At 35.5% G+C, this 27,027-nt stretch overlaps 3 protein-coding genes across 3 annotated transcripts; 2 read left to right on the plus strand and 1 right to left on the minus strand.

Annotated features, from left to right (window-relative positions):
* Positions 1-1,148: 1,148 nt before the first annotated feature.
* Positions 1,149-2,947, plus strand: LOC136809928 (uncharacterized). Its single transcript, XM_067066497.1, has 4 exons — positions 1,149-1,327; positions 1,504-1,575; positions 1,907-2,110; positions 2,376-2,947. The coding sequence occupies exons 1-4, from the start codon at positions 1,313-1,315 to the stop codon at positions 2,739-2,741; spliced, it is 657 nt and encodes a 218-aa protein (XP_066922598.1). The 5' UTR covers positions 1,149-1,312; the 3' UTR covers positions 2,742-2,947.
* Positions 2,948-10,317: 7,370 nt separating this feature from the next.
* LOC136809869 (glucose dehydrogenase [FAD, quinone]-like) lies at positions 10,318-14,436 on the minus strand. The gene is made up of 5 exons (XM_067066426.1): positions 13,386-14,436; positions 12,828-12,982; positions 12,048-12,326; positions 11,294-11,487; positions 10,318-10,782 (listed from the first exon to the last, which is right to left on the minus strand). The coding sequence occupies exons 1-5, from the start codon at positions 14,379-14,381 to the stop codon at positions 10,508-10,510; spliced, it is 1,899 nt and encodes a 632-aa protein (XP_066922527.1). The 5' UTR covers positions 14,382-14,436; the 3' UTR covers positions 10,318-10,507.
* An 845-nt stretch (positions 14,437-15,281) lies between these two features.
* LOC136809870 (glucose dehydrogenase [FAD, quinone]-like) lies at positions 15,282-18,880 on the plus strand. The gene is made up of 5 exons (XM_067066427.1): positions 15,282-16,483; positions 16,628-16,785; positions 17,180-17,458; positions 17,968-18,161; positions 18,427-18,880. The coding sequence occupies exons 1-5, from the start codon at positions 15,500-15,502 to the stop codon at positions 18,681-18,683; spliced, it is 1,872 nt and encodes a 623-aa protein (XP_066922528.1). The 5' UTR covers positions 15,282-15,499; the 3' UTR covers positions 18,684-18,880.
* The last annotated feature ends 8,147 nt before the right edge of the window (positions 18,881-27,027 follow it).

Consider the following 27,027-nt stretch of genomic DNA (forward strand, 5'->3'; position numbering starts at 1 on the left):
CTACCTATCTTTAAGCGATTGAAAAATATTTTTGAAATTGAAAATTTTGAAAAAGAACTTCCAGGAAATAAAGTAGAGATGTTAAAGGTTTTCATGCAGCAAAAATTTTCGTAAAATCTCTTTTCCTCTAGATTTGAGAGAAATTTCATGATGATCGCCGTTTTGGGGGCCACATACTGTAGGGAAACTGCCTGCTGTTAGACTTTCTGTCTTGAAAATTGTTTTTGTTGGAACTTTTAAACTGAGCAAAATATTAATACAGTGCTAAATACACGCTTTTTTTATAAGAATGATGTTTTTCATTTCATCATGGAAAAATCGTCCTAAAATATTCTTAAGTTAAGGTATTCTTAGGTTAGGATCCAAATTCAACCTAGATTTGAAGCAAAAATCTAAAAAGAAATTGGCCTAAGAATTCATACACCCATACGTTTCGAAAGTGTTTAACAACCAGCTGTTAGTTACCTAATTTGTTTTCAATATCAAGCATGTGTTTGATCAAAAAGTCAAATGAGAGTTATTTTAAAACTGTCAAAAATTAGACCCTTAGCTTCATAGGTCAGCAGTCACTGGTCCTAACCGCTGGAATAATAAGGGATTGCATTAATTGGTGCAACTAGTACTTTGACTTAATCTTATCATTTTTCATTGTCTTTTTGGAGCAAAAACTAAACAGTTGTTTTCGATGTTTTATTGATTGAGACAAAAACACTATTTGACTAATTGCAAATTATGATGTAGAAAAAGGATAAAAATAAAGCATTCAATTTCGCAAATTATTCAGAGCACATATTTCGAAAACGTCACTCAAATTTGAAATGGAGACCAAAAGAACAGTGAAGTAGGAAAAAAAATTCTTATATAAATATCCATTGTTTAAAAACGATTGGCACCTCTTTTAACACTGTGACGTCATTAGTGGATCGTGTTAAAATTATCTTTTTCTTTGCGGAGACGCTTAACACCACACCTGCATATTTGAACTATTTTTGCACCTTGTGGCTCCACACCTCAGTTTTGAAATTAAAAAACAAATATCACAGCTAGTCTGGATACTAAATTGAATTTTTCTTTTGTTGGAGCCAATCAGAAACCAGAATGAGATTATATGGACAATACTAACAATAGCTTTAAACCAAAGCCTTTTGTTTTTTACCACAGAGGTTTGGAAAGGAACTTGCTCACGTATTTAAACAGAAAATGACATTTTTGTTCGAACACTTCTCATCATCATTGCATACGATACGATACGATACGTACACTTTTCATTCTTCTCCACTGTCGATTCTTCATTTAATTTAATTGCTTCATCATGGAAATCGATATGGTACGTAAATTACTTTTATTAGAAATTCGACATTCGTTTTTGTGGGATTTTTTGGGTCTTTTAAAAGTCCTTCGAGGCGCTTCTTATTCTACAGGGATTCTACACTCTTCTGCGTTGGTTGCATCGAAATTTTAATGTGTGAAATTAGAGATTTTATTTGTTTTTATCTTTTATAGGGCGAACACGCATCTATTCTTTACGGAACTCATTACCCGAACAAAATCTTTGTCGGATGCCTTCCCGCAAGAGTAAGTCAAATAATGCATTTTTTTTCAATTATCCTTTTCGGGGGAAGATAGTCGGGCCGCACAGGATTCGGAGAAAAGTGATGAAAGTAATAAAATAAACCAAGCCTTATCATTTTTTTCTTCCTTTCACATTCAGCACCAGACTACCTTATCATACTGAAGCTTTTTTTATGAAAGTAAAATTTTTGAGATACCATTGTTTATTAGGAAAGGATAAATTTAATTTTGTGTAGCAAAACACTGTTTTTGAGCCTATCTAGATGGGTTTGTTTTGAAGGCTTCGAAAGTGTTTCAATTAGTGATGTTTGTAAACTTTTTATTTATTCTTTAGATAACAGCTGCTTCTCTCGGCGAATATTTTGGCTGTTTTGGCGAGGTAATCGAGGCAAAGGTCGTATTAGACGATGCCAAGAAATCGAAACGTTTTGGGTTCGTGTCTTTCTCCCGTGCTACCGATGCCAAAACTGTTTTATCGGCTGGAGATTTTTACATGCTGGGAAAACGCATCGTTGTTGGACCTGCTGTAAAAAGAGAGGTTGCTATGATTTTTGCTTCGTTGATCTTTCAAATACACTTGAAAAGTCATAAGGGGTAAATTACTCTTTTAAAGGCCCTTTACGCTATGTTATGTCAACTAGTATAGTTCTCCTCCATGTTTGCCCTTTGAGCATCTGGGTTCTAGTTTGGCTGTAACCAAAACTTCAACATCAACCGATTTTTTTATAAGAGTATCTAAAATTTCTATGACTATAATAATGATGATGACTATAATTTAAAACTTTTTCTTTTATGTTATTCAGTTCAAGGAGCGTGTAGCAGACGAGAGTGTAAAGATCGTGATGGCACAGGAAGCAGTCATCGAACACGAAATGAGAAGGAGCAATGAACACCGACAAAGCAACGTTTATAATCCGCCAAGGCGTTTTGTTTACCGCCCGTTGAAACAAGAAAAAGATGATGATAACATGGAGACCAAAACCTTGACAGACTACCAGCAAGATGACGTGAAACCACCTTGCAATGATGCTATTGCTCTTCCAACCCCGCCTCAACAAACATCTCAACGCCCTCTCCCATCGAATAATGGTGCATTTTACTATCCACAGCAGCCATGGCATCAACCACTATTGTTTTTCGATCCAAATTCCGGATTTTTCTATCATTAAAGTTGTTTTTTTATATTTTTTGTAATTTTTTTTGTTTTTTTACAAGGTTTGATGTAGTAGGTGTATTTAAAACTTGTATGCGTTTTTAAGTATGTTTGTATGTATATTTTAGGAGTATTTTTATTGTCCTATAGTTCTATATTGTCCTGTAAATTGTTTAGTCTTACCACGCCCGTTTATTTAGATTTACTGACTTTGTAGGAATATTTTTATTGATTGATGCAACATACACGTTTTTTATAAGAACAAATCAAACAAACACAAGACTTCAATGGTCAAAATATTTTAATCTAAGTTAAGAACATATTTTAAGGCTTCACAGAAAATTGAATAAAAATACTCAAAAAATAGTGAAAATAAGAACAATTTTTAGACTTAACTCAAGTAGGTAAGTACATCTGAAGGCTTCAAAAATGTGGGATGTCCTTATAAAAAAAACGTGTACATTTATTGACACATTGCGTATATTTTATTTTTCTTGTACTTTGTAAATTGTTTAGTCTTACCACGCCCTCGACCACGCCTATTTATGTAGATTTATTGATTTTGTAGGAAATATATTTTTTATTGATTGATGCAACGAACATTTATTTTTACACATTTATCTAGGTTTATTTTTTCAAATAAAAACGATATATTTCATAACATATTATATGTCGATATGCATAATCAATTCACGGTGACCATGGCAATGTCTCCTTATGTCTTCTTATCAATTTGTTAAAATGCAAAATTCTCTGCAAGCAAAATTCCTTCGACAGTTTCGAACGAATAAATCATTAAATCATTAATTGAACTTTTTGTTTAAGAGTCAACTCCCTCTAATTCGATTACTTCTGTTATAAAATCTTTCTTTAATTCGAACTTAAAAAATCAGTCTATTTATCTTGAAAGTGGTGCATGATAATCTATGGCGCGCGGAAGCGCTAATAAATACTAGCTTCGTTTAAAACATACTATCTTTTTTTTAAACATACTATTTTTGTTTAAAAACATACTATCTTCGTTTTAAAACATACTATCTTTTTTTAAAAACATATCATCTTTTTAAAACAATACTATCTTCTTTGTTTAAAAACATACTATCTCATTTAAAAAGATCCAAAATCGAAATCGAAACTTTTCTTCTTTCTTCGATAAGGCCGAGTTACGGTTGTCGAGTTATAGATCGACTAATTTGACTGATTATAAAAAATTCCGAGTTACAAATCTCTCTTGTCTCGCTTATCCAACTTCCACCGGTGCGCATGCGCATTACGATAACATGTGGCCGATCACCAAAGACATGGGGTAGAACTGATTTCTCAGTTTCTTGACAAAGACCAAAAATAAAATGGAGTAAGGAAATAAAGTCAAGCTAATTGACCAGTTAAAAAACGTAGTGGATTATGTGTATTCTACTGGTTGGCCTTCCCCTCTTCCTTGACGCCATGTTTATTTAAAACGCTTCTATTGCGTGTCGGCGTGTCACTCTCCTCCGTAGCCCCTAATGATTTTGGTAAAAGAGACAAAACCTTACTCGACATTTTTTTTAAATATATTTTCACTCGTTAAACTGTTAACTCGGCTTTTCAAACCGTAAGTTTCTTTTAAAAGATAGTATGTTTTTTAAACAAAGATAGTATTCTTTTAAAAGATAGTATGTTTTTAAACGAAGATAGTATTGTTTTAAAAAGATAGTATGTTTTTAAAGGAAGATAGTATTGTTTTAATATAATAAGATAGTATGTTTTTAAACGAAGATAGTGTCGTTTTAAACAAGATAGTATAGTTTTAAACAAGATAGTATTTATTGGCGCTTCCGTGCGCCATGATAATCCCTAATGATTATAATTCCGGGGGGGGGGCACTCATATGATCTGGCCTGCGTCATGTGCCGCGCTTAAGAAGGGTGGGGTTTTTCAGCATCCTGAAATGCACTTTAAGGGTACGATTTTGCGTGGCACGTGCCGTCGTTTCGAAATCACGTGCCCTCATTACAATTCTAACCTTTCCCTTTTCGAAGAAGGATTCTTCTTGTCCTTTAAAAATCTATTATGTAGAGAGAGTCGAAAGAGTAATGAATATTATTCGAATCATCCCCAAAAATACAAGTTAGGATGAATTTCGTGCCGAAAAAATAGCCGCCGTTGAAAATGAATACGGTGTTGACCGTTCGACCGTTTACAGAATCTGCCAACCTCGTCCCCGTGTTTTACATGCTTTATTCGGTTTTATTCACGTTACTTATATGCGCCAGTGCCAGAGAAGAAAGAGCAGGGAAGGTGGGAACGAAGTTGTGAAGCTTCTTTTCATAAGAAGATTGGCTGTCATTTATGTCACAATGATATTTTCATGGGAATCTTCATTCAATAATGGATTCTCAAATCTGGTAAGAGACAATTGCGATTGATCAAAAAAAGGCAAGATGAAGTTTTTTCGACACGGAGACTTTTTGGTTAGTGGATGAGCAGAATTTCCCCCTAAAGTTCATTCCCATTGAAAAAAAAAAACCAAATCCAGTCAAAGAGAAGGCCCCTTATTTTGCTCTAAATAGCCTGATTTTATGCTATATTTACCTTATTTTGGGTTTTTAGAAGTACAATTTCCAACCCACCGGCAATTAGGTCCCCCCCGTTTATTAAAATCTCAAAAAATTTCCAACCACCCCCCCCCCGTTTATTGGAACCTAAGAGTAACCAGCCAATGCTCATTCTTCCCTGAACCTATTGTTCTCGTATTTCTGACCAATTACCCTGAATATCAGAGGTTAAGTTTTCAAAGAATATATTAACCTCTGAAGACCAATAATAGAAATTTTATCGCGCATGTGTCAATCTAATCACTGTAGAAAGAATCAAAGATGAAGAGCAAATATTACCTTATTAATGTCTAGCAGACTGTATCAGTATGCAGTTTACTATTTACGAATTCCCCAGAAACCCCCAAGTGTAATTGGAGTGAGTTTCTTTCGAAAGAAATCTTTTACATGATCCCCAAATGTATAACAGTAATTACTAAACTATTAATTATGGAAATGTCACTTTAATTGAATCGAAATAATGGACAGATTTTATGTTATGATTCTCTATCACTGACTCTTTTTAAAAAGCACTGATGATATTTTTTAGTTGTGTTTTCAACGACGGGAATAAGAATATCAACTTTGAACTTCATCCAAGATCTTGGATGGTCGTCATGGTTACTTTTGTTTTCGTTGATTGCGCGCTGAATAGAATCTCGATTCGTCGGCACAGCGTCGATATATGATTTTGACCTGTGCTTTTCACGGTACTGACCAATAGGAACTGAGAAGCGAACTCCATAACTGGAAACCACATATATTCCAAACAGACATTTCACAGACAAGATAGCGAAACTAGACTACGGTACGGGTTTGCTACCACCTCAAGCAAAGCCAAATAGTGGAGCCTGCCAAATTATACTCCCAGGGGGTGCTAGGGTTGCGAGCTGACGGGGGTATATGTCGCCCGACTTTCGATCCACGGACTCTTAGCGGGAATAAAAAGGAGGAAAAATAGGAAAGTTTTGCGATTTTTACGACCCTTAATGGGACCTTATCGGTAGAAAATTCGTCGGCAAAAAGTGACGAAAAAATTGCTTGGTGACGAAATTTTTTACCGACGAATATTTATGACCGGCGAAACGTTTTTTTTTTTAAGAAACTAGTTTTACCAAGCAGCCTTAATGTTTCTTAAGAAATCGGCCTTTTGAGCCTTAACCCTATTTTTATCAGGGGGGGGGTGTTTTCCACCAGGCTGGCACTCTTTTGTTAATAGCTCACTGAAAAAATTTTTTAACACTCTGAAAGTTCTTGACTTTTAATATAATCCTATTAGCAGCATGTATACCAAATTTTACAATTATACACCGACCAGATCAGGTTTTATGACTTTTTTGTGCAGGCATATCATAAAATCCAGCTAAAACCCTGTAAAATCCAAAAATCTTAAATTTAGCATAACTTTTGACCTAGTCATCCAACTGACTTCAAATTTTGACAGGTTTTAGTTATCAATAATAAATTTTGAAAAATATTAAAAAAAATTTCAAAAACTGCTGACGTCATCAAAAATGACGTCATTGTTTTTTGAAAAAATTTACTCATTTTCTGCATTGATTTTAAAGGTCAATTTTATTAGTATGTTTAAAACCGGCAAATATGTTAAAGATATTTATTTTGGCCTTTAGAAATTCAAAACAGAATTGAAAAATCTCCATTCGTTCAACTTTAATTGCTATTTTATTGAATAGTACTTTTTCATTAGTAAGCGATAAATGTGAAAGTTTGTGATGACGTCACCACCTTTATGATGACGTCATCAACCCAAATATTTTTCTATGACCTCCTTTTATGGTAGAGAACATTTATGCCAAATTTCAAGTCCATATCTTTGATAGATCAAAAGTTATGCAAGGCTGGTGGAAAACACCCCCCCTTGAGAATACAAAATCCGAAAAAGCCTGATAATAATAGGGTTAAATGTTTCTTACATGTTTCTAAAATTTTTGACATAATCAGCCTTATAAAAGGCTGGATTGGAAGGTTCTTAAAAAACGAATTAAAGAATGTTTTTTTTCTCATTCTCAGCCTCAGCATGTTTCTTAGATGTTTCCTAGTTTTTAGACATTCTGAGCCTCGTGTTTCTTAAAAGTGTGTTTCTTAAAAAAAAAAAACGTGTATTTAGAGCTCTTTAGTACAGAAAAATGCTGTACAGCAGGGGAAACTTTGAACAATAAAGGAAAAGAAATTCGTCGGCCAAAAATATTCGTCGGCTAAAAGTGACGAAATTATTGCCAAGTGACAAAAATTTTTACCGACGAATATTTTTGACGGGCGAAATTTTTGACCGACGAATTTTCTACCGATAAGGTAATTTGACCAAATTTTTATCTTTTAAGGAGCAAAACGTAGTAATTTTTCCTTTTTTCCAACCCTTAGCAGGATTGCTTGTCACACTCAGTCTCTTCTTCGTTCTTATGACTATGAGTTGATCTGGTCAGCAATTTCAACAATGTTAGATGACTATATGCTATTATTCAAAACAATTCACTGTCAAATCGCAAACCTAGGTTTACAAGGCCCAAATCCAAGTTTTAAAGTACAGGGCGTTTACGGGGCGTAAACCTAGGTTTTAAAGCATAAATCTAGGTTTACGGAGCGCAAACCTAGGTTTGCGATATTTTTGTGCATTTTGCCTTCCATAGAAGTGGGCTCTGGGGAGAAGAAACACTCCGTTACGGGGCCTATCCGCAGGTGAGGGTGATTTCTCTTATATTATGCTCCGTCCGGACTAAGGAAATCTCTTTCGTGATAAAGAAAAACAAAGTAGAACCTAACCGATTGAGATACAAATACTCTGCACTCTGTCCCCTAAAATGCAGACAAAACTGGATGATGAAATGAAAATCCTGGGGCTGTGGAAAATGCAAATGGATTATCTGTTCTTTTTTCGCCAGACTCCTTGATAAAATTATCTGTTCTTGAAAAATTTCAGGCTCCTGGAAATTTATATCTGTTCTGAGTTTAAATCATGACTACTGGAAAAATTAATTTGTTCTCATGTAATTTAATTGAACGCCAAGATGCTCCTGGAAAAACAGCATCTGCTTTTGGTCCTGGATTCTCTACACAGGGAACATCGGAGACCTGCTGGAAGAAGAAATTATTTCTTTTGTAATTTATTGCTCCTGGATTTTCAGAACATATTTCATACTCCTTCCTAGATCTTTTGAAGTGCTTCAAAAATAGCTGGCTCCTGGATTTTACTCCAAAATTTCCTCTCCTGGAAAAAAAACAGATGTTTTTAAAAATTCCGCCACTGGCTGCTCCTGTACTTTTGGTAACGTTCAACGACCGCAAAGTTAAAGACCAGCTTCCCTGGTCATAGACGATCCTATCGTCTACACAAGATCACTAAAAAAGGGAATAGTTTAGGAGAGGCGTGATAAATTCGGGTGGAGTAAGCAGTGGCGGAGATGTTTACAGTGTAGAGGATACCAATTTGGCGCAAAAGAAAAATACTGAAAAAACTCCACCGTCACTTTTTTCCCGTAAACCGCCCTGACGCCCTAACTCTTTCTCGCGTTTACTGACCTTTAAACGGACGATATCATCGTCCACCCTGGTTAAAACACCTTTTACTTTTTGTACGGATATTTAGCGCCTAACATCTCCCAAAAATCGGCCTTAAAATGGTCAAAAAATCCTATTTTCATGAAATGGGCTGACGCGATTTAAGTCTATTGCGTACCCATAACTGCAGTGGAAGTTGATGTCACACCGATGCATACCTTTAAATACATATATATATAGTGAAGATATGTAATATCTGTCATTTTAGAAAAAGAAAAGTATTGATATATAAATAACTCAAACTGATAAAAACGAAAAAAGTTAAGAATATTTTTGTTAATTGTGTGTATATACCCAAAACGATCTTATTATTATTAGAAATTATCTTCTATGAAGAAAAACGCATTGTTAACCGGTTACTTTTTCAAAGCGGGCTACACGGCTTTTTGCGCAATGCAATTGGTTCTTTTCGCGGGCCTACACTGGCCAGAGTTGCCCGTCGTTAGGAAAATTTATTGTGACGTCACTTTTTCAAAGGAAAATGAACAATGCGTTGACATCAATTCTCTCATTTTTTATTTCTGACGTCAGGAATTATAACAGTTTTTTATCTCTTTTCGCTTGTTTTTTTCGCTTTATTTCGCTATTTTTCCTGGATAAAGAGCTAAAAATCAATCGAAGCTGAAGGAAACGGTTAACAAAAACAATGATGACCGGTTTTTTTCGGGCTGTACTGAAAATATTGCCCTCGGTCAACGCAACAACCTCGCAAGCTCGGTCGTTACTTAACCTCGGGCAATATTTCTCATTGTTAACCGGTTACTTTTTCGAAGTGGGCTACATGGCTTTTTGCGCAATGCAATTGGTTCTTTTCGCATGACGACGGGCCTACATTGTCCAGAGTTGCCCGTCGTTAGGAAAATTCATTGTGACGTCACTTTTTCAAAGGAAAATGAACAATGCGTTGACATCATTTCTCTCATTTTTTATTTCTGACGTCAGAAATTATAGCAATTTTTTATCTCTTTTCGCTTGTTTTTTCTGCTTTATTTCGCTATTTTTCCTGGATAAAGCGCTAAAAATCAATCAAAGTTGAAGGAAACGGTTAACAAATACAATAATGACCGTTTTTTTCTCGGGCTGTACTGAAAATATTGCCCTCGGTCAACGCAACAACCTCGCAAGCTCGGTCGTTACTTGACCTCGGGCAATATTTCTCAGTACAGCCCTCACTAACCGGTCATTATTGTATTAAAAATAAACAAATGTAGTGTTTCCGGGATGCGGGTGAAAGAAAAAAAGCTCTCATGCGGCCAGCCGGATCATTGAAATAGAACTTTGAAGATAACTTTTATGTACAAACAGTATGAAGTAAACCCTGAATACTAATGTATCAACTACTAACGAATTACTGATTTACAAGAGGGAATATCTAGCCGAACGACGTTTTTTAGCTTGAACGGTCAACTTGATTTTCTTTATGATGAACCATATAGATGAAACCATAGTCTGCGGCCGGGTCAGAAAAATCTTTTTTTCACCCGGCCGGTTTCCAGAAACATAACATTTTTTTATTTTCGCCTTGGTACTAATGAATTCTTTTTAAAGAAACACCTTGAATACCTAAAGCTGGCATATTTACTGAAGCAAGTTGGAGTCGTATTTCCGTTTCTCATTCCATTGATTATTTTTACTCCAAATAAGATTTTTTGTCTTTCCAGTCCTCTTTGATGATATCAGCAGCTTTTTCAGCGATCATGATAGTAGGTGCATTAGTATTTCCACTGACAATGGTTGGCATGATTGATGCATCGACAACACGTAATCCTTTGATACCATAAACCTTCAATGTTGAATCTACAACTGCTTGATCATCAGTATGGGGTCCCATTTTGCACGTACCCACTGGGTGGTAAACGGTGGTCGCTCCTCTTCGAACTATGCATCGGAGGTAGTCATCCGAATCTAAGAAAAGAAATACATTCAATTCTGATTGTTTTGCGGTGGCATCAGATATCGTATTCTTTTACGCACTAGATATGATAGCTGCCAACAAATTTCCCGCGGAAGTGTGCCAAGTTTTAAAGTAGACTAGTCTACCATATTGTTTTCCAATTCAACCTTAGATTTTCGAACGTTGGAATCTCAAAACATTCGAATCGTATTGTTGGCGACAAGAATTGAAAACAAGATGGCGGACTAGTCACCTTTAAATCTTGACACGCTTCATATAAACGGGTAGCCCGATCCAGTCAAGTAGTTGGAGATCAGTGAGGAAAAGATTTTTGATTCCCCTGGCTATGGAAATGTATATTTCAAGATCTGGAAATTTATACCATTAAATTATTCAAGCCATTCTTAGGTAGAATGTCGTAATATCTATAACCTTTACAATCTTATTCTTGATCCCTTGCAGATCGAACAAGAGAGGGTAAACCGTATAAACAAATTTTGAAAGAAATTTAAAGAAATTCACCTAGCTCATGTTGCTCGCACCCAGGTTCTTTACCGCGATAAGTTGAAGCATTTAAATGTTTCATAGCAGCTGCAAGTTTCTTGGTGAATTTCATCCCTTCAACGAATTCTCTTAAATCTTCAGGGTGGTCGAAGTAATTTGGTATGATCAATGGATGGTCTTCTGCATTGACACTTCTCAACTTGATACGTCCCCTAGATATGAAATATGTTTCGATTGTTAATTAACATTGTTAACGTCTAAGAACGAAAGTCGCCTAAGCGTACCACCAAATAGTTACCCGGTGTACACATTTCCCGAGAAGATGAGCTAATTTGAAGTTGTTTCTGACTGGTAATATTGGTAATATAATAATCTTTTTCATATGGTATTTCATAGCTATACAAAATAAAATCGATTCGGAGCTTCTTTTTCTTTCTCGAGTAACAGATGCTATCAAAGCAATTTCTTTTACCCCTGGGACCCCGCCCTATTGAAAAGCTTTGCCAAAATTTCGTACCTAGTGGAAAAATTACCCTACAACTTCAGCCCCGCTGGCAGATTTAAATTTGACTTGACTTTGAAAAATTGCACTCCAAAACCATCCTCATCGAATATTATTATGAGCAATATGGGGACAATAGAATTTCTTCCCCCATTATGATTTTGATAGAAATTTTCGTTCCCACTTTGCGAAAGACCCTCACTGGGTGCGAGACAGGGGTGTAGTATAATTCTTTGAAAGCCATCATTATTCGAAATTTTCATTACTCACCGACTCCTTGGTCTCAATAAACAATACATCAAAGTCATTCCCACTTTGTCACTCATTTGAGATTTCATGTACGCCCAGTACTCATCTGCAATGTTGAAAAACGGGTTAAAGTCATAGAAATTTGCAATCAACCCAGTGATGTAATGCATTTGTATTTCAGGCCAATCCTTTTCTTCAGATTCTTTGGTCAACGGTATGAAAGTTCCAATAGGTAGTGTTTGCGTGAGATACCCTTTTCTTTCGTTCAATAGTTTCTGCAGTGCATCATAACTCAAGTAACTGAAAAAAAGTGGCAAATTACAGATAAAGGTGTTAAGAGTTTGGGAACTTTAAGAAAAGCTTCTGTCGTTCCATTGGTAAAGAAGTAAGTAAGGTAACCAAAAACTTTGAATTCAAGATGTTTAAAACCCACTGAGATTTATACAAACCCAGTACTAAGTTTTTTGAAAGTTGGTGCCCGCAAAGAAGCCATTGTAGTGTTTGAAACTTTGCCTAACGACAAACGGCGCTACATCATTAGTGTACAAGCGAAATTAAATCTAGCGCTCACTCCGATCATAATATTTTGCTTGGCCGGCATTGAGTAACTTGTTCCAGGGATATATAAAGGTCAGTGTTAACAGCTCATTATCAATGGAATAGTCTATTGGTTCAACTGATGCCTGAACTTGCTGTTTTTTAAGGAGGTCAATAATCACTTATCCACTGCAATATAGGAGGTGATGTATATTTTCCTGCAAGATCCCAATACAGCAAAAACTTCATCAAATATGTGCTTACTCTTCATATCGGAAGGAAACACTATCATTGAAAAACAAGTAATCGATATAGTTGACATGATCTTGTAAGTTGTATCCAACTTGAAGTTCTTTGATGATCAGAATTCCATGTTTCTCCAATTCCTCCTTTGGTCCAACTCCTGATAACATTAAGATCTGTAACAAGAAGTTAGATGATTAGGAATTACAATCTACCATGTTCTATCAAATCTTTCAGATTTGAATATCAAGATCTTTAACTTACTCTCGGGTACCTAATAGCCGGGGGCCCCGCTAATTAACTTTTGCGAAATTTTTCACCCCTGACATTTTTATTCCAACCCTTCCCCCCCCCGCTTATTGATTTTTGGGAAATCTTTTTTGAAAGTTCCCTCTTTTGACTTAACTCTGCTGTATTTGCCACTTTTTCGAAAATTTCCCACCCAGGACATTTTAATTCCAAACCTTGAGATTTTTTCCAACCCCCCGCTTATGCCAAACCCCCCGGCTAATTGGTACCCGAGAGTATAAGTGTAGCAAAGTTTGACTTAAAAGTAAGTCTGATGTCTAAATTATTTACCTGGGGAGAAACAACAGCTCCAGCAGACAAGATAACTTCTTTTCTTGCTTTGACTGTCATGGATTTTCCATTCTTCTTATAAAGAACACCTTTGGCTGTTTTCGTTTCAGGGTCAATCAGAATCTTCTGAACATGTGAAAATGGACTGACGTGAAGATTTGATCTCTTGGGTTTGAGGTAAGCTTTGGCTGTACTGCATCGAAGACCGTCGCGTCTTGTTAATTGATGAAAGAAGCACCCTGTCTGTTTTTCTCCATTGTAGTCAGGGTTATAAGACAGTATCTTGGAGCAAGCATTTATACAATCTTGAATCATAGGTAGGTCTACAACGGCTTGTTCCACAGGAAGTGGACCACCTGTAGAATGGAACTTGGAATCTACCAAATTCTCAGTCCTTTGGTCTTCAGACTTTTTAAAGTATTGTAAAACATCTTCATAACTCCACCCTGGGTTACCTTGCTCCTTCCATGAATCATAATCTCGTTTATTTCCCCTAGTATAAATCAAAGCATTAATTGAGCTGCTCCCACCGAGAATTTTTCCACGTGGCCAATAAACTTGTCCATTCTTTTGATTGGTAGAGGTGATTCCATCCTCATGTTTTTCTGTCATATAATCCCAACTAGCACCTAATCGGATAGCAGTGTACTGAAAGCCTGCTACTTCGGTATGGATAGTTTCCCCTCCACCAGCTTCGAGTAGAAGAATTTTCCATGATTTGTTTTCACTTAAACGATTGGCAACAACAGCTCCTGCAGATCCTGCACCAATAACCACAAAATCATATTCATCAACTATTTGATCATCTCCTGTCGCAAAATCTGCAATGTCAGGATTAAAGTCTTTAAAACATTCCAAATTCAAATTTGGAAAGAAAGTTGTCGTCAAGAAATTGAAGATCAATGCAAAAACAATAAAATAGTCTTTAACGAGTTTGCATCCATAATATATAGCTAATGGCAGGAAAAGTATTCCAGCTTTTTTCTTCCAGCCCATTTTAGTGGAAATGCCAGAAATGTTTTAACATATTTGTTTAATAGTTTGATTACTCTGAAACGATAAAAACAGATCAAAGATAACACAATAGAGAGTGTTTATTAACACATATTTGCTCTGGAATCAGTTAAGAAATAAAAATACTTGTGTAACAACTATGATTATACTTAATTGACTCCGAAATTACCTTCTAATCTAAATTACTTAAACTATTTTATCAAACTTTCTCTAAAATCTAGAGTGATTAATTAAATCTCCATATTCTTCATAGCTCAATGTAAAATGGTTACATGTTTTTTATAAAAGCATAACGCTTATACGCATACGAAGGCGCAGCTTTGCAGAGCTCCTAAGCATAACATACTAGTAAGCATATATGTCAGCCGGATGTATGTAAATATTTTTCAAGTTGTCATTTTTTATCTATTTAAAAATGTTTGGTAGAGCTCAAAGACATTCCACGGCTAGCTACATTCCACTACAAACAAATTTTTCCAAAATTTCTGAAATTTCACTAAAAACTTGGCTCGGGGTGAATCATAAGAATGATTTATAAACATATAATAAGCATATAAGCCATGCCTAGATGCTTTGAGAACTTAAGCATACACAAGCCTGACCAAGGGGCATACACTTGCTTATAAAATAAAACATGTAGTTTGAAAAAATTGTAAACAAAAAAAAAACACGTGAAAATCAGATCATTAAAAATTCCCATCGAAAATAATGACAGGCAACAAAATGTTAAGAAATAATAAGTTCTGCAAACCCAATATCATAGCCCGCTTAACAGACACAGTATGATGAAATTGATATGAAATTCGAGAGGACTTTTAAGAGACTTTAAAGAGGATTTTTAGTAACGAGTATTCAACTTGTTTGTTTGTATACAAAACACACCACTTGTGTCAGAAATTGTAAAAGTTACAATCTTTTTTTTCATGGACTAAGTACATAAACTCTGTGCTTTCAACATGCAATTAATTTTGCGATAAGATTCCGTACGTTCAGCAATTATCTTTGCGGTGGAGAGTTAATTAGAGCTCCTTAAGTGTGTAATATCAATCTTTATTTGAAAAAATTCCTTGTATTACTTTCATAAGGACTTTGTGTGCACGATGGGTTGGAAGAAGAAAGCTGGCATCTTCCTGTTGCCCTTTGCATTATATTTTGGATATAAACTATGTAGGGATAATTTTGTGTTATTAGTTTTGATACCGACATTACTTTCACCACGTCTTCCCTTCGAAACATACAAAGAACTAAATCCTGACATTACAGACTTTGCAACAAGCGATGATCAAATAGTTGATGAATATGATTTTGTGGTTATTGGTGCAGGATCTGCAGGAGCTGTTGTTGCCAATCGTTTAAGTGAAAACAAATCATGGAAAATTCTTCTACTCGAAGCTGGTGGAGCTGAAACTATTTTAACTGAAGTTCCTGGATTCGCATATGAAGCAATTGTTTCAGGATCCAGTTGGAATTATAAAGCAGAAAAGCACGAGGATAACTTTACTTCGGTAAATCAGGCTAACGGACAAGTTTTATGGCCTAGAGGGAAAAGTCTTGGAGGCACAAGTGCAATTAATGGTTTGGTGTACACAAGAGGAAACAAGAATGATTATAATTCGTGGGAGGAACAAGGTAATCCAGGATGGGCTTACGAAGAAATTCTGCCATATTTCAAGAAATCAGAAGGCCAGACGAAAAAGGATTTAATGGGATCAAAGTATCACTCTACAGAAGGGCCATTAACGGTTGAAAGTCCAATGGTGTATCCAGAAATGATGAAAGATACTGAAGAAGCTTGCTCAACGCTGATTGGTCGAAACACTGACTACAATGGAGAGAAGCAGACAGGCTGCTTCTTCTACCAATTAACAAGACGCGACGGTCTTCGATGCAGTACAGCCAAAGCTTTTCTTAAACCCAAGAAATCAAATCTCCACGTCAGTCCATTTTCACACGTTCAGAAGATTTTGATTGATCCTGAAACGAAAACAGCCAAAGGTGTTGTTTATAAGAAGAATGGAAAATCCATGACAGTCAAAGCAAAAAAAGAAGTTATCTTGTCTGCTGGTGCTGTTGCTTCTCCCCAGGTAAATAATTTAGACATCAAACTTACTTTTAACTCAGTCAAACTTTTCTACATTAATGATTCCAAGATCTTGATATTTAAATCTGGAAAGGTTCTTTAGAACGTGGTAGATTGTAAATACTAATGATCTAACTTCGTGTTACAGATTTTAATGCTATCAGGAGTTGGACCAAAGGAGGAATTGGAGAAACATGGAATTCCGATCATCAAAGAACTTCAAGTTGGATACAATTTACAAGACCATGTCAATTATTTTGATTATATCCTCTTGAATGATAGCAGTCGCGATTTCCATATGGCTGAGTAAGAAAGTTAATTCAGTTATAACAATTTCAATGGTGATTGTGCCACACTTCAGAATTGAAACGTAAAAAAACGTATAGACGGTATAATTGGACGTGGAGCATGCTTGGAGTGCTTTTTCAGATTATCTATACCTTGCCAAAGGCCGACTAAGCGGTCAGGCAAAGTCCCTTCACCATCAGCCAAAGTACGCCCAAGTGGGCCCAGGTTTTAAGCTCATAAGAGTATTTAAGGATATTTGTGCAAGGTTTTGAAAAGAAAATTTGTGCCTTTTTCGTCAAGTTTTCAAGTAAACAATTTCTGATCTTAGTTATTGCCATGCACGGCAAAGCATTATTAAAAAAAATAATAATAATTACTGTAACCTTAAGATTGTCTTTTTTCTACGTCGCAGAGTGCTGAATTATGACACGTTCAAGATGTTCACAAATGAAAGAGAAGGTCCTCTCGCCCAATCATTAGTTGTTGGTGGATTCTTACCCTTGACAACGAAAGCGAAACAAATTGACTGGCCTGAAATACAAATACATATCTTCGCTGCACTGACAGGTGACTTTTATGGCTTCAAACAAGTCTTCAATGTCGATGATAAGTATTGGAAATACCTGGTGAAAGAGATGGATGGAAAAGTTGGCATGAGTATTCTGTATTGCGTTCTACGACCAAAAAGCAGGTAACAGCCTCAAATGCTATAAAAGATCTATAAATTTTATCCCAAATTTTCGTCAAGAACTTATGATTTTTCTTCTTATCTACTATAATCGTATAAATTTTAGCGAGACTAATTTTAGCGTTTCAGCGAGTTTTCCCTATTTTCGCTAAAACACGCCGAATCGCCAGATCGCTTAAATTTATCCGCGCGAAATTTCTGGTTATATTGCCTTGATACATTTTTATCAATAGGAAGGGTTTCAGTGCAAAGAAATGCTAGAAAACGAAAGCAATCAATAACGAGTATTCGCTAAAATTTATCCACGCGAAATTTTTTGAATTCGTGATTCGCTAAAATAAATCCAAAAAAAATCAAGATTTTCCTGACTCGCTAATATACGTTAAAATAAGTCTCGCTAAAATTTCTACGACTAAAGTACTATCGCCATAAAAAAAACACATAAAATAAGCCAATTTGATAGAATACTTACTGTAAGTTTAAGTGAACCAGAACATACTCAACTTTTCCAGAGGACGTATCAAGTTGAGAAGTGTCAATGCAGAAGACCATCCATTGATCATACCAAATTACTTCGACCACCCTGAAGATTTAAGAGAATTCGTTGAAGGGATGAAATTCACCAAGAAACTTGCAGCTGCTATGAAACATTTAAATGCTTCAACTTATCGCGGTAAAGAGCCTGGGTGCGAGCAACATGAGCTAGGTGAGAATTGGAAGATCCAAAAATCAGTATTTTGTTGATCAAAATGTAAAGAATTAAGAAAAGTCAACCTTACATTGATGGTTAGAGAATCAAAGTTGACTATTGTGTATTGAATCTTCTTTTGTTTGATGGCTTTCGTGAATTATACAATCTCCTGACCAACCTATGCTTCGATACTCTTTTCTAAATGTACCAAACCAACAAATTAAAGAGTTTAAGAATAAGTATTTGAATCTTACAGTAATAACAATAAATCTGTTTTCAGATTCTGATGACTACCTTGGATGCATTGCTAAGAGAGGAGCTACAACAACTTACCACCCAGTGGGTACGTGCAAGATGGGACCACATACTGATGATCAAGCAGTTGTAGATTCAACATTGAAAGTTTATGGTATCAAAGGATTACGTGTTATCGATGCATCAATCATGCCAACCATTGTCAGTGGAAATACTAATGCACCTACAATTATGATCGCTGAAAAAGCTGCTGATATCATCAAAGAGGACTGGAAAGAATGAAGCAGAATTTTTTTCTTCTCTGAGAACCATACATTATCCAAGTTTTGTTTTTTGATAGATTTTGATTATTTACAAATTATAAATTTAGTAAAATAAATATTCCCTATCTAGATGTAATAAAATTTTAAATAGTTCTATCTGTATGGATTTATTACTGGAAATATTGCATTGAATAAATTTCATCATTAAAATAATTATGTGTGATCAATAGATTATACTGTTATTGCTTTTCCAATACACGTCTACGAAGACACGCATCCAATGATTTCATTTTTTTTTCACTTTTTATTTAACAACAATGTTACTTTTCCTTCGAAATTTAATCAAGTTAATTCAAAGGCGAATTTCAGTCGGAGATGTAAGCAAACAGTCTCCAAAACCACGCCTAACCTCCTTTGGTTATTTGAATCTCCTCAATCCATGGTAAATATCCGGGAAGCTATATCTCCAATCAACCAATCAACTCCATCTAAAAGTTTCTCACCAGTCACAGCACTGCAACCAAGAATTTGCCAATGATGTGTTTTGATTTCATCAAGTTCTAATACTTTTGCAATCTCATCAGCTTTCAAAGCTCCTGGCAAATCTTGTTTATTGGCGAACACCAAAAGGGTTGCACCAGCAAGTCTCTAAAAATGCAAAAGTGAGAATTGAATACACTCCACTTCCTTTGAAAACCTTTAATGTAGTAATTTATGATATGTACCATTGCAATGTCTTCCACGGACCAAACAGCTGATTGATTGAAAGTGACGTATTGACTGATTTTACGTCACTTACAACCAATCAGCTATTGGGTCTGTGATATGATGTCAGAAGACATTGCAGTGGTGCATATCATGAATATGAACATATTGTGTCCCCCTAAATAGAATTAAGAGAAAAATCATTATAATCTTGCTTTGTTTGTTTTATGGACTCGCGTTGCTTTAGTAAGATAGTTAAATGGTCATTTACCAGGGGGGGGGGTCAGTACTAAAATGTCAGACATACATGAGTACTAAAAGGATTTTCAAGAATTTCTTGCATACCACCACCTATTTTTCGAAAATGTTATTTTAGTACACATGTACTAAAATTATTTTGAGCAATTTAACATAGATACCACCCATTTTTTGCCCTTTTACGGGTTTAAATTTACCAAAATGGGGTCATTGTTACAAACCTAGTCGAATTTAGCGCATCAATCTGCAAAATAATGTAATTTTATTACTAAACTGTGCTAAACTGTACATAAAAATATTTCTAAAAAATATTTAAAAAATTGGAAAATTCTGAAAGATTTCTGAAGATTTTTTCGAAAATTCCTGAAAAAAAAATCAAATTTTTTACTAAAATTGTTAAAAAAATGCTCCATTTTGGCTGATTTTAGAACAAAATACTAAGATTTTTCAAATATTTCTTTAAGGGACCACCCTTTTTGGTATTTTAGTACACATGGTACTAAAACTATTTTTGAGCTTTTTTGCAGTACCACCACGTCACTAAATGTCATGATGTCTGAGATTTTAGTACCGACCCCCCCCATAGAGATCTAGACATTCGCCTTTAGATGCCACCTAATTGAGAAATATTTCAGGCGACACTCAACAGTTGTGATCCAGGGGTCATTACAAAAACAACCAAGGTCAAAAAGAAAGATTCTTTCTCAATAATTGAATTTTTTTAAATCTCTTTTAAGGCTCACCTTTAAAGCAATTTTAGTCTCTCTTTGTCAGCAAAAAATCACCCTCTTTAGTATAGGGTTTGGATGCTCGGGATGAATATACCAAGTATCCCTGCACCCCCTGGAATTGTGTTGTGAGCACAACTTTGACACAGGCAAGAATAATTGTTTCAATTTGCCTGATATACAGTATATACCTAAAAGTTTCAAAAACCATGTTTGCCAAATATAGAGCAAGAATAAACAATAAATTTCAACAAGTGCATGGCAGAGTCCTGGCATTTTGGGGTTACGACATAGGTTGGCGCCCCAAAATGGCATACCAAAATGGCACCCCAAATGGCACACCAAATGGCATACAGAATTACGCCTGGGCATGGTTTCATCCATGTTTTTCAGTCCCACCTTAAACAGCAAATTACCCCTTACCCATTTCTCCCCCCTAAATTTGGAATTCCATTTGTACTGCGCCCTTATTTCTTAACCCCCCCCTTAAATCTTCCTTTTTCTTTTCTAAAGTACCCCTTAATTCTTTTGCTTTCGAGATTGTGATTTGTCTTTAGTCATTATAAAAAACCCCAGTCTGGCAATGTATTGTTTTAGCTTTTTGTTCAATTTTCTTTTGTTACAAACAAAACACAAGTTGCGATTTGCAAACTTTTTGATCACGTTACCAAAATCTCCTCTTGGGATTGGTCTATTTTTAATCACATGATCAAAAAGTTTGCAAAATAAATCGATTTTGGTACATAAGCTCCATCTTTTAACAATAAAAAGAGACAAAAGCCTTCCAGACAAGTGTTTTTATAATGACTATGATTTGTCTTCAATATTAGATTGGAACATGGAATTTCTTACATACATGGCCCTGGCGTGCAAATCAGATAGAGCACTTTAATAATTGTAATAAAAATCAACACGCTTTGTAATACAAAAAGCTGACACACTTTGTAATAGCACCTGACAGGAAATTTCCATCCAAAACAAAACAATTTCAAAACCAGTAATAATAATGTAGGTGAAGCTGTCTGACATGCCTGGAAAATCAATTAGGGAAGACGTTCAAACCTTTTTTGGGGTAATGAGTTTTTGATTTTCATTTGATCTCTATTTTTATTTCCATGGCCAATCAAAACATTTGATCACTACATTTTAAAATTTGGTTGGTTGAAAATTTTTTTATTCTTTCAGCCATAAGTAAAGTTTTTTCTTTGTTTGTATCAGGGAAATTACAAAAAGCAGGGTTATGACTTGCTCAATGTTAATATAATCAGATCATGATTAAGACAGTAAGATATTCATTAATTCCCATGTTTAAGTATTTAGGACAGAACCCAGTACATTTTGTTTACTTTTAAAAGTCTGAAACTTTGGATCTTAATCTTTAACTCTCTACAATTTACAGGGCTTTTTACGAAGTCATTTAAATCTATATTTTATTACAAAGTACTTCAGCTTTTGGTATTACAAAGAGTAAAAAGAGATTTGGATTCACATGAATTACTCTCCCCTTAAATTCAAAATTACCTTTTCTTTTGTGCCCTCAAACAGGTATCCCCCCTTATTAAGTGACACTTAAATTATAAAAATAATGACGTAATCACATAATATAAGTTGTGTACACAAATTTACAACAAAATATTTTTTCAAGGTCAATAAAAGGATGCTGATGGTGCAAGTGGATATAGATTGACAATCTGTGCTCCAAGAAGAGAGCGCTGTTTTAGAGATACAAAGATTGTTTCTCAAGAATACAAAGAAGGGGATAAAAATAGTCAAATATACCGTGAGATTGGGTAACTTGCATCAGTCTACGCATCTTTACTCTACCCTTTTTGTTTTGATTTAACTTTGTATTTTAATGACCAGCCAGGTCTTTCATTTGAGGGCTATGCATGTTAGCCTCCACTGATGCAAGTTACCCAATCTCACGGTATGATGTTTGAGAGCTTGAATGCTGGGAAGCTGCAAGAATAAAGGTAAACAAATTATAGACCAGCGGCCGAGGTAATGAATTGTGTCACTTCGTAGGGCACCCCTTAGATCAGGGCAATTTTTGATAGTATTCTCCTAAGAGGGTGTAGAATTGACAAAAAAAATTTGCCCTTCGAATCTCCTGCAGTTTTCGAGTGAATCAAATTTTAGTTAATTGATAGAACTTATCAAGGGTCCCCCCTTTACTAACGGTTTTTTCGAAGTTTGGAAATCAAATATCTGAAGCTACCAACGGATTCAGCGTGAAAAGTAGATAAAGAAAATGGGGTCATTTGTTAAGTTTCAGCCACCTGGTGCCGAGAAATGGCATTTTTAAGGTGAAAAATCGATGTTTTTGGCGTTTTCTGATTACGTCAGCATTTTTGTGGGAGCATTTTCAGAAAAAATCATTCCCACAGCTGCAATCTCTCTCGAAATGTATTGAGATTTTAGTGTACTTTAACGTTTTTCAGAATTTAAAGTTCGGGCGAGAATTGCTATTTTAGCACTTCCGCTTTCTTCCATTGAATATTTCGATTTTAGAGGGGTTTGGTGGCTTCTAGGCTATATTCCAAGCCTCATTCTGCCTCATTCGAGCAAATTTGAGCTTAAATCCTAAGATCCTAAGGTCCTAAGTCTCATGTTAAAACTCAGAGTTAAAACTCTACTTTCCAACTGTAGTTTAAGGAACTAAATCAATTGTGGTGTTCAAAATTACACCGGGAACTCCCCTTTGTCTCAAATATTTAGTGGACGATTGTGGATAGCCCTGCATTAGTAGTATCCGAAAATGGTATGGTTTGTTAACTTTCGATGTCTAGATCTTGAGATATTTTGGTTTAGATAATGAAAATTATCGATATTTTTTGCTGAGTCAGCAGTTTTTCAGCATATTTACTCACCTTAAAAATGGAATATGTCAAGATCGAAAGTTAACAAACCATACCATTTTCGGATACTACTAATTCATGGCTATCAAGCTGCAGGAATGATTTTTTCTGAAAATGCTCCCAGAAAAATGCTGACGTCATCAGAAAACGCCAAAAACATTGATTTTTTGCCTTAAAAATGCCATTTCTCGGCACTAGGTGGTCGAAACTTAACAAATAACCCCATTTTGTGTGAAATAAACAAAAAAACCCATTTTCCTTATCTAATTTTCACGCTGAATCCCTTGGTAGCCTCAGATATTTGATTTTCAGACTTCGAAAAAACTCCAAAAATTGATTCACTCGAAAACTGCAGGAGATTCGAGGGGCAATTTTTTTTTGTCAATACACCTTTCCCGTAATTCAGATTTCCCGGAAAAAAACTTGTTCTCCACGGTTGTGATAAAAATACACGGGAATTCACGGGAGGTAAACAAACTCGATTTTACCTGCGTTTGCTTAGGGGAAAGCAGTTTTTGTCTTCTATCTTTCGATGCCCAAGTTTGTTTGAAAAAGAATTTGGAGGGAAGTATTGTCCAGATGGTGTCAATCGAACGAATTGAACACCGAATCAATCGAACACAATTGAACACAATCAAATAATTGCATTTGCTGTTCAATTGCATTTGCTGTTCAATTGCATTTGCTGTTCAATTGCATTTGCTGTTCAATTGCTTCGATTATGTTTGATTGTATTCCATTACGTTCGATCGCATTCGATTACGTTTGATTGATTCAATTGTATTAGATTTTATTCGCTTTGGTATGGCACCTCAAGCACTCGGCCGCCCAGCCACGCTAAAAAGCTCTAACAGAGTCATCCAATTTAATTTGATCCCAATCTAACTCATCGAACATAATCGTAATCGAACGAAATTGAAGATTTTAAAATCCAATGTAATTGACAATCAATCGAACCAATCGAACATAGTCACCTATCAATCGAACCAATCGAACCAATCGAACCTTACTTGAACGCGTCGAACACAATCGAATATTACCCATGAATCGGCCGTTCGATTGAGATTCGATTACGTTCGACAATCAAATCGCAATTATTCGATCACGTTTGATTACCTTCGATTGGTTCGATTGCAATTTTGTTCGAAGTTGTTCGATTGACACTGTCTGGTATTGTATCAAGGATAGTAGAAACATACCAAAATTTGAAAAAATTCTGTACGATGTAAGTTGAGACAGTTAGTCACACTAGCGTCCCGCCAAAATGCTTCTCAAAAATTAATGCTGCGAAAGCGTTATATCCTTTACTTGACTCTCAAGCAAAAAAATGCGCTGCAAAACTTCTAAAGGGATTCATGAAAAAATAACCCGGCGCTTTTTAATGAAATTAACATTTTCAAAAACTTTGAGAAATTGCCTAAAATTTGAGCCATAGATGCAAAAATTTGAGCCAAGCCAACCTTAAAAACTAATTTGAAGATCAACTTCCCAAGAAAAAGATCTACGGGGGAGGCGGAACCCACCTAGATCTGCGCACCACCGGATAGGCTGTTTCCCGGATATTTTGTCGGACCTCAAACAATGACCCATTTACATGTGCGGAATTATTTTTACTTTACTGTAACGTATAAACAAGGCCTTAAAAATCTAAGTGCTGTCTTGGGAATTGAATGGCAAAATTTGGTTGGTTGATATTTGGCGCTGCTGCACGTTCGCAATCGCATTTTGTATCATTTTAAGTTTTCAAGTTTTAATTGATTGTCTTGGGATCTTGAACTTGATTCAGGTAGCTCTCATCCTTGTTGTTGAAATACATCCTGTAGATGACTGATTAGGCCGTGGCCAGTGGATTGTTATTGTTTCAAAAATAAATAAAAAATTCAAAATGTCGGTGAATAAACTTTTGATATCTTTCTTGGTCAATTTGAGGGTGCTGATTCGGAATTTGAATGTTACCAAGCTTGAAAACCCGCAGTTTTTGCGTAATTTGCGATTTTTTGCGTTTTTAGGCAAAATTGTAAGCCCTGAAAATTTGTCATTTTTGGGGGGTCTTGAAAATCAAAAAAGACCTATACCACGTGATAGAGCTCTTCAAACTGAGCAAAAAATGTATTATATCAAAGTCTCAACTTTTTTAGATCAAAAGTTATAGACGATTTTAAGGTAAAAAATTGATTGAAAACAGGGAATTTCCCCACAATCTGCATAATTTATGCAAAATTATAGCACTTTTTTACCACAAAAACGCCCATAACTTTTGATTAAGAAAAGTTGAGACTTTGATATAATACATTTTTTTGCTCAGTTTGAAGAGCTCTATCACGTGGTATAGGTCTTTTTTGATTTTGAAGACCCCCTCCAAAATCATGAATTTTCCCTAAAAACGCAAAAAATCGCAAATTACGTAAAAACTGCGGGTTTTCAAGCTTGGTAACATTCAAATTCCGAATCAGCACCTTCAAATTGACCAAGAAAGATATCAAAAGTTTATTCACCGACATTTTGAAAAAAAGTGAAACGTTTTGAGGTACCTGGCCATGGTCTACAGTCAGGCATATCCTGGCAAATGAACGGGGTATTTTTCACTTGCGACCATTGGCAAATGAATGGGGTCGAAAACGAAAGTGACGTAATAGCGCCGAATACCCAGTTTAATTGAACCGGGTTGGAAATATTTTGCTTCATTTCAAAGAACTGCATCGATGAAATTTTTTTTCCATGGGTCAATTTTGTCTTCGAAGATTGAAGAAACTTTTAACGAAAAAATAAAGTTCCCAGTTTTCTTCCTTTTTTCCCTTTTTCAGTTTGAAGTTCATTTTTATTCATTTTCACGCTTTTAGCCTGAGACGTCATCTCATTTACACTGGGTGACGAATACCCAATGCAAATGCTCAGCCCGTTCATTTGCCAGGATGTGCCTGACTGGTCTAGATGTTGTTTTTTCTGAAAGCTAAATTTCCTAGTGTGACTAACTGTGAGAAAAGTCCAAAAAACCACCTTTTCCTAAGCAATTGCCAGCAAAAATAGGTTTGTTTACCTCCCGTCCAAGAAACGATGGAGAGCAAAAAATATGTGAGCGCATATTTTTTTCGAAATACGGGAAAGGTGTATTCTACACCTTATATATATATAATATAAGGAGCATAATATCCAAAAATTTGCCCTGATCTAAGGGGTGCCCTACGAAAACCATTTTTAAGGCCTTTTCTGAATCTCGGACACTGGTCTATTATAGTTTTATTTTGAAAGAAGAATTAACTTTTTGCTAGACTGCCAGAAATTAACCATCCCAAGGTTAATAATTTTAAGCTACCCAAGGTGCAAGGAGGCAGGCCAAGGCAAGATTTGAGCAATCATCCCAAGGTTGACAGTAACTCATCTTGTTTGTACTGGTTGAGGGATACTGGAGTAACTAGTTATTCAAAAGACCGTTACATTCTCCCTAACAGACTAACAACTATCTATCAGACTATTATTGTCCGTCCAAAACCATACACAAAGCAAAATGTAAAATATTATCAAAATTAAGTTAGACCCTCCCCAACAAAATCAACCTTACAGATCACTTTGATAGCTCTAAAACGTCACCAATCATCCGAAGTTTCGTTTGGACTACCTGGCACCTGACATCGTCGTGATTAGGAAATGGTATTTTAAAATTTTGGTTCATTTTCAAAGACGCAAAGACCATGGCTTTCCAAAAAGTAAAAATTACGGCTCTGTTATCACGTATGAGCAGTATATTATCAGGGAGATAATAAATGTGTTATATAGTTATATAGTGTTATATAGTGTTATATAGTGTTATATAGTG

The sequence above is a fragment of the Clytia hemisphaerica genome, unplaced genomic scaffold (assembly GCF_902728285.1).
Source record: "Clytia hemisphaerica strain Z4C2 unplaced genomic scaffold, Clytia hemisphaerica genome assembly, whole genome shotgun sequence".
Classification (NCBI taxonomy): Eukaryota; Metazoa; Cnidaria; class Hydrozoa; order Leptothecata; family Clytiidae; genus Clytia; species Clytia hemisphaerica.